The sequence below is a fragment of the Octodon degus genome, unplaced genomic scaffold (assembly GCF_000260255.1).
Source record: "Octodon degus isolate 3935 unplaced genomic scaffold, OctDeg1.0 scaffold00047, whole genome shotgun sequence".
In the NCBI taxonomy this organism is placed as follows: domain Eukaryota; kingdom Metazoa; phylum Chordata; class Mammalia; order Rodentia; family Octodontidae; genus Octodon; species Octodon degus.
The window spans coordinates 1,423,002-1,431,587 of record NW_004524623.1 but is presented as its reverse complement, the minus strand read 5'-3'; the positions used below and the strand labels follow the sequence as shown (position 1 = coordinate 1,431,587).

The 8,586-nt window shown below is 37.1% G+C and overlaps 1 protein-coding gene across 1 annotated transcript in view; it reads left to right on the top strand.

Annotated features, from left to right (window-relative positions):
- Wif1 (WNT inhibitory factor 1) overlaps positions 1–8,586 on the top strand; it is a 98,824-nt gene that overhangs the window by 45,270 nt on the left and 44,968 nt on the right. Inside the window, exon 3 of the mRNA XM_004632131.3 lies at positions 1,706–1,814. Within this exon, the coding sequence (XP_004632188.1) occupies positions 1,706–1,814 (109 nt within the window). The remainder of the gene's footprint in view (positions 1–1,705; positions 1,815–8,586) is intronic.

The following is an 8,586-nucleotide window of genomic DNA, read 5'->3' as shown; positions in this document are numbered from 1 at the left end:
ATCCTCCTTTTCAAAGGAATTCATTCCAAATTGAGTTACGTTTTCTGATAACATTCCTTTCATCAGACATCTTTCAGATCTCTGCCCATTGAGCCAGGGATATAGCTCAGTGCGGCACAGTTCCTGTCTGGGTAGCATGAGGTCGTGAGTTCAATTCCTAGAAAACATACACACACACACACACACACACACACACACACAACACACAACACACACACACACACACACACACACACACACACACACTACAGTAGGTGCTTCAGATCTCTGCCTGCTCTTCAATATGGTAAAAACCATCCGTCTTATGACCTTTTATTATTAGAGACTTTCTAGTGGATGAATGTAAAACATTAGCCCATCAGACTCTGTCACTCACCTAGGGAACCACTCACAGTGGTCTCCTAGAACTGTTGCCAAAACTCAGAAGGGCCCCAATGAGGATTGGGCCAATAAAGATGATCCTTTTGGCTTAGTAAGACCAGAAAATATTTTGCAACTTACATAAAATATAGACAGTATCCCTATAATTGCTGAGGTTATAACTTTGCACTGTCTTCCTATGACGTCCTAAATGCTTAATATTTACTTTTTTTAAAACTCGGAATTGAACTCAAGACCTCACACTTACCAGGTAGGTGCTGCGTCACTGTGTTGTATCCCCAGTCCTGATGCCTGGTACTTTTGATATTATGGTATAAAACAGAGTTGCATAAATGTCTACCATTTTCCATGTTGGAAAATAAATTTTCTTCTACATATAGGAAAAGTTCTAACCTTTTCAGCTTCCTTCTACCTTTTGCTTTTGTAATTAGTTTTTTAAGCTATATAAATACTGGTTGTAGCTGCAGATAACTATACAGAACCTCTTAACTTTCCCAATCCTCATATCAGTGTTTATGTCCTTATATCTTTTGTTCCTAAGCAAGAACATATTACTTCTAGAACAAACACTCTGAATAAAAGGTTTGAGAGTTAGTTAATTGCCAAAGCTCTGTAGTGAGATTATACATTCATGAGTAACAAGGATCTTTTTCTTAATTATTTACTTAATGGAAAAATAAAATGTTCATATGATAAAGTTTAAGATTTGTCATACTACACTTTGCATTTTTAGCATTTTCTCTCTACGATTAAATTAAGACCTTATATGTAACCCTTTCAGAGGGAATGTGACTGAATAAACACATGTTGACAGCAAGATCATTAAATTTTGGCCTCTACTGTTTACTTTTGCCGATAGGTTGTTATGTGCATCATCATATCTTATTTATTACAGCCCTGCAAATTCTGATCAAAAGGCTCCTTTCAGATTTGAAAAGGATTAAAAAGTGATCCAAGAAGCTGAAATGGATTTTCATTTCAGAAGGGTGGTCAGTAATTGTTTTGACATCACTTATTTCTCTAAGGACATTTTTCATAATCCTTTTAACAGACAACTAAATCATATTGTTAAGTTAGAAGACCACCATTTGTGGATATTTTGGTATATGTTTTTACTGCTACAAAGGGATGATTTCTCTCCCAAACAGGGCTTAATTATGCAGCTACAAAACATAGACAGTTAAGCTTATGTGGTATCTTACATGTCAGGGACGGAAGAGGTCCTGTAGGAAAAATAATCACCATTGCGCCCAGAGACAGTTGCACAGCGCCTGTTCCCTCCGTGTGGTTTCCATGGTGCTAATGTCAGTGCCTTTTGTTGTAGGCAGAATACTTCTATGAATTCCTGACCTTGCGCTCCTTGGATAAAGGCATTATGGCAGATCCAACTGTCAACGTCCCTCTGCTGGGAACAGTACCCCACAAGGCATCAGGTGGGTGGTCTTGGCCTTGAAGAAAAGTTGGCACTTAAAATGTAATGGTGAAGAATAAAACATTTAAGATCCAAGAGTCATCCATCAGTGCAATTTTGAGTTGTTTGTCTAGAGAGGTCTGTTGAGATTAGGGGAACTCTGTTACTATCTTTCACACAAAGGATTAAGGTAGAGTGAAGAGATGATAGTTTTCATAATTTTCTAAAAGCTCAGAATAGCCCCACTCCATACCCTCTTCATAAATGATTTCATATTTCAAAAGAAGAAGGAAGCAACCAAAACTAAAAATATTTGGTGCGATATATTCAGCCAGAAAGTGTAGATTCATATAATGCATATAAATGTGGCAATGATTCGAAGTAAATGTTTGGTGGTCAAGGCCCTGGATTCAATCAGTAGTACTAAAAAACCCCACATACACAAAGCCAAAGTAAGTGGGAGCAAGGGGGATAAGTTAAGAAAAACTGCCCCCAAGGTAGCATAGTATTGGTAGGAACTTGAAGGAAAAATAGACATAAAAATGTGAGAGAAAAGAATTCAACCTTTCAGATCTAATCATTCTTCTTTGCTGAGAAACGAATAGTGATGCTCACTTCCAACTTTATTATTCTACTCATCAGTCATCTGAGCACAGCACTTTGGACCTGAAATATAGCACCATTTTATTATTATTATTATTATTTTCTGTATTTTAGGGAAGTGTCTACAGGGTGTTCAGGGTCTCACTACTAGATTGGACTCGTAGTGATCCGCCTGTTTACAGCCTCCCAAGAGCTGGGTTACAGGCGCCACCATGCCCAGTCTCAATTGCTGTCTCAGTATGCCCCTGGGGTGGGGGTGGGGCCAGCACAGCAGGCCCAGGGATTTGAACCCCTGGCCCCTGTGCCTGCTTGCAGGCCCTTTAATCTGCTGAGCTATTTGGCCAGCCTTCCATCTTATAAATTAAAAAGTGAAAACTTCCAAGGTTTAAAACTGACTTACCTAAAGTCAAATATTAGCAATAATCAGTGACATAGAGACTACAGTCCAGGATTTCCAATTTTTTGAAAGACAGAGACCCTTGTATGAACATGCTTGGATATTTCCTTCTAGTATTCTTTAATTACTAAATATTTTTTTATCATTATAGTAATGTTAAATATATGGCTTTGCATCCCAGTTTTCCTTTTAATATTTTATCATAAGCATTTGTCTGTATTGTTTATAGAGTTTTCTAAAAATTATTTTTAAATGGCTTTATGAGGCACTAACATGCCTAGTACATTTTTTTTTGTCCTGTGAATGAAACTTATGACCTCCCACTTGTCAGGCAGGCACTGTGCCTCTGAGCTATATCCTAGCCCATATAATATTGTACTTTATGGATAAATCATAATTTGTTTACACATTCACTTCTTTGTTTGTTCATGAGACTGTTTCTGGTTGTTTTGTTTTGGGTTTTTTTTTTTTTTTTCTTTTTTTGCAGAACCAGGGATTGAATTCAGGGCCTTGCACCTGCCAGGGAAGCATTTATTCTACTGAGCCATCTCCCCGGCCTTCTATTTTTATTTTAAAATTTTTTAAATTTTATTTTTTAAGGAGAGTACAAATTAGAATTAAAACAGAAAAATTTTCAAGTGATACAGAATTTCACAGTATTTGTTGTAATACTGTGTTGCCTTCTAACCAGTTATTCATATCACCAGATATATACATGTAAATTAGAAGAAGAAAGAAAAAAATGAAAGAAATGTATAAGAAATTTAGACAAAAAAGGATAAGCAATTGAAAAGGGGGATTAAAGCATTATCTATTTCTTTGCATAGATCAGCAGAAATTCACAGTACAGTTGTCCAAGCCATCCTGCTTACATACATAGATATATCTCTTTCCCCCACTCCCTCTCCTGTCCTTCTCCTCAACTCTGTGACTCTTTTTGAATAAGTTCATTTCCTTTTTCCAGTATCTATTGTACCCTTCAGATTCTATTTTTGTCTTTGAGGTTCTCACCTTAAGGAGATAATACGATGTTTGCACATGCGGGTCAGCTTTATTTCACGTAAGAGTATGTTCTCTAGGTGCATCCATTTACTGACAGAAGACTCAAATTTATCCTGTTCTATAGCTGAATAATACTCCATTGTGTAAAAATACCACATCTTCCTTATCATTCTTCAGCTGATGGGCGTCTGGGTTGTTTCTAGGATTTAGCTATGACAGAGTGCGCTGCTATAAACATGGGCGCACACATATCACGGTGGTATGAAGTTTTCAATTATTCTGGGGAAAAAAACCAAACAAACTCAGGAGGGGAACAGCTTGAATGAGATCTCCAATCCTAGCTTTTGAAGCAATCGCCACACTGATTTCCACAGTGGTTGTACCAGTCTGCACTCCCACCGACAGTGTAGAAGGGTTCCTTTTTCTCCACAGCCCCTCCAGCATTTGTTATTGGCTGGCCTTCTTGGTATTATCCGTTCTTTCTGGGGTGAGATGGAATCTCAGTGTTGTTTTCATTTGCATTTCTCAAATGACCAATGATGTTGAACACTTTTTTCATATATTTGCCGTTTGTAATTTTTCCTCTGCAAAGTGTATATTCTTCGCATATTGTTTTTAGAGTTTGCATGCAGCCATTGTCACAATCAACAGCCTCTTAAGACTGAGAGGTAGCAGATTCTCCAAGGACAGGGGCCCTACCTGTCAAAGAGCAGGCACTCAGAATAATTAATTGCTAGATTAATGTGTATAGAAAGTCCTGGTGCTTATCTCATCATTTAAAAAAATTTGCAGGTGAAATGATTGAATAAGAGGTTATGAATGATTAATTTTTTGAGAGTCTCTTAAACAAATTGCCAAAATACCATTCTTACTTTCTACAAAGTTTATACTCACTTGTATGCTGGCTAGCAGTGTGAGAGAGTGCCTGGCTTACTGTAATCTCATGTAAATAGGGTGTTAATTATGCAACCACTTTGCTGATTTGAAAAGTGAAAAGTGACTTTTCACAGTGTTCTTTTGATTTGTTTGAAATTCTTATTAAATTTTTAGAAACTTTTGGAAGCTTTTAGACAATACAAAATATGTTACTACACTTACTTTTACATAGGGATAATAGTTTTTTATCAGCTTGCAGGACTTGTTATGTGCAAAGAAATGCATTTGAAAAATTCATTTGTGTTTTATCTTATGTTTTAGAAGTAGGATAAAATTCCATGTTGTCAAGCCTGTCTTTTGCTTTGCAATTTTTCCTTCACTCCTTTTATGTTCAGAAATTAATTTCTATTCCAGAGAACAGTTAAGTGATAACTTACATATGCGTTTAGTATTTTATAAAAATTTATTTTGGCAATAGTATAAAGCAGGGCTCTCACCCAAGTTATTTTTCTGGCTCATCAGCTTTTCTAGTATAAAAGATTGTGTGAATTCATGGCATGCCCCTTATTTCACAGTAAGTTCTTCTACATGTAGTTGTTTACAGCTTACTATTTGTTTTAGTACTAGGATAATTGTAGATTTTAGTGTTTTAAAGTAATTCATAGGGGCTGGGGAGATGGCTCAGTAGAATAAGCACTTCCTTGGCAAGCGCAAGGGCCTGTGTTCAATCCCCAGTTCTGCCAAAAAAAAAAAAAAAAAAAAAGTAATTCATAGCAAAACCATCTGTTTAAAAATGTTTGATCTTACTTGTGTAGAGGAACATTGGAGCAACCCTGTCAGCTGTCAAGTGAAGGTCCCTTTAGGAGCTAATTTGAATCTATAGAATGTTTCCAGGTTGCAAAGCTCTGCTGCTTGCAATTAGTGCATAGCTGCATTCCAGACTTGCAAGACCAAACGAGCAGTTTCCTATCATTAGCGCCCTCCTGAGAGTCAACAGGAGGAATACAGACCTAGTTCTTTGCAATCCTCACAGTGCTTCAGTGACCAGCAGCCCTCCCAGCGGATTTGCTTCCCATCTAGAGGGATAGAGGCTCTGGGTTAAAGGAATGAAAGTCTGAGTTTTGAGTATTTGATTGCTGGAGATTTGTAACCAAAGGGCATGGACATCTTATCCAGATATATGAACATCCTGGTATCACTCAGCTGACAAGGCAGGCTGTGCCATACTATGGAGGCAAGATGCTCCAATCCCAAGGTTCTTGGAATAACGGCCAGTAGTCTGTCTCTTGCCATGTTTCATGGTATTCCTTGGTAGTCAGAGTTTTTAATACTTTTTTGCTCATATTTTTTGCTCTTGTTTTAGAGGGATCCAGAAAAAACAACTAAATACATGTGTCCCAATTCCCAATTTATATTTTAATTTGTCTTTTGTCTTTTCTGATTATGAAAGCAATAGAAGTATACTGCATTCCATTAAAATTGCATTAACTAAGTTCATTACCCAGTTACAATTGTTGGGCTTCTAGTAAGTCTAGCATCTTTGGAGTCCTAATTTAATACTTATATCTGACAATTTCTCAGCTTTATCCAACTTTTGTGCCTAGTGAAAAAAAATCTCATTGAAGCTCTGGCTCTTAAGATGATAACATATAAAGCATTAAACATGATATAATAATATCACCATGGATCATGTGGATATAAAACATCTAATGTTTAATAATGTAGAATTTTTTTTAAATAGTGTAATTTAGAGGGGAATGTGCCTGGCACTTGGAGCAACAGGAGATTAAAATAAGAACAAGTTTTTCATGTGATGTAGTGATATGCCTGCACGCATACACGCATGCACGTACTGTTTTGGAAACAGATGTTGAATTTGTTTACAGAATGCAGGTGCAAGAAGTTTATGGGCATTTTAGGGCATTGGGAGGCAGTGGTTCATTAGTCTCATTAGCTCAGTCACAACAGTAGGAGAAGAGAAGTTACCTTGAATTATTAAAAAGTAACCAAATCAGTGTGTCTTTGCTTTTAAGCATCCAGGTAGCATTCATTATTCTTCTGGTCTATTTTATACCCCCAAGCTTCTAAGCTGTTCTTCTATCCCACAGACTCCTATATGCCTGAACACTGAATGAAAAAAGAAAACTCTTGATCTTGAACAATTATGAAGTGCCTGCCTTCTGGCATCTGAAAAGAACAAAAACAGGAAATACAAACTGCAGGGTGGTTCAGTGAAATTACTGAGTTGTATAACAAAAAACAGTTTCCATAAAGCAAGGCTTGGCCCCTTTGAACATTGTCTCTGTCGAGAATGAAATGCACAGCTCAGTGGTGTTGCCAAATGAAGGCTCTCAGGAACCCAATGTCTAGAAATTTTTAAATAGGCGATCATGTTAGTGGCCCCACTTCTTTGCAGAATATAAAACCCAGAGTACACAATCAGCATTTGCTGAGAGCCTGAATAGCTGCCAGGGGAGCTTGAAGCACCGACAGACATTTATGTTGGACAATTTCCATCACAGAATGAAGAATCTCATGTGTTGAGGTTGAGCCCTTATCTCCCCTTCTAATCTCTGCCTTTGTTGTAAAGGCAGTGGCTCAGTTAACTGGAGGCTGGGGCAGCGTGACCACCATGCCCATCTTGGAGTAGAAGAGATATTTAGAGTAAGTTTGAGTAAGTTTGCCTTTACTTCTGCATGAGAATTAGTTTATATGCAATCAACTGCACACCAGCATGTACTTGAATGCCATGTGAGTTAAGTTTCATCTGCTTTAGTTTTCCTAAATTGTTTAAATTCATTTCAGTTTAGAACATCCAACTTAGACTTCGTTGGAATTTACAACAGGCCCAACTTCATTTAGCTTTATTAAAGGTGGCCTTCTACTCATGAGCTTATTATTTCAAAGCACAATGTGAATTTGCATTGCTATTATTCTTAAGAGGTAAATTATCTCTGCTTTTTCTGCCTTTGATGTCTTTCTTCCTTATGTATCTTTCCATATACATACTGTTAATATTTATTCTCTATATCTGCCATGTTTATTGTGAATTTTAGTTTCTATGTATGTGCACATGGGTATGCACAAGGGTGTACCTGAAAATGTAAAGATATATCAGTGTGTCTCCATGACATATGTCATGTCCCTCAAGGCCTAATTTCTGCAAATAATATGTTGGGTGCCGGGATAATTTAAAAAAGAAAAATAAGATGTGGGCATTTTGCCTATGTAATTTTATCCTTAGCAAAGACATAGACCATAATGAAATCAGTATATTGCAATGAAATCCTATGAGGAGATTTTGTAAAATATACGTGTGAAATGATTTAGGCAGAAGGAGTTGCAGAAAGGTCACAGAGAGTGAGTGCTGTTTAATTTGGGCCTTAAAGGTGGAGTGAGAGAACACTGGACAGAAAAGAGTACGTGAATTTCAGGCAACTGGGTACATAGTCCATGCATAGCTGGGAAACTAGGCGAAACATAGCTTAGGCAAGCTCGGTGTTCACAAAGGGCAGCAAATGAAGATTAGGCTAAATAAAGGCAGATTTTGTTCTGCCTTAGGGCAAAATTATTTGAAATCCTTTAAGAGATACTCACATTTTTTTTTTTACCTAGCCAGTCTTATGAATAAGATTTATGTAAGCAAAAGACAAGACAAGCAGAGTTTGCACAAGAGTAAAGAATTTCTATTTCATGTTTTAAAAGTGAAAGATGGGCAGTTTTCATGACTGTAGTTTTTACAGTTCATTACTTTCTGCATTAAAACTCATAAGCTAGGCATGTCCTTGTTTCTGAACTTTATTGCCTTGTTCTTTTCAACTTACTATGGATTGCTGTTCAGATCATAACTATGCTTATATGGCTCCTGTTACAAAAGAGATAGATATGCGTAAGTAAAACTTTTCTCCACAGAAGG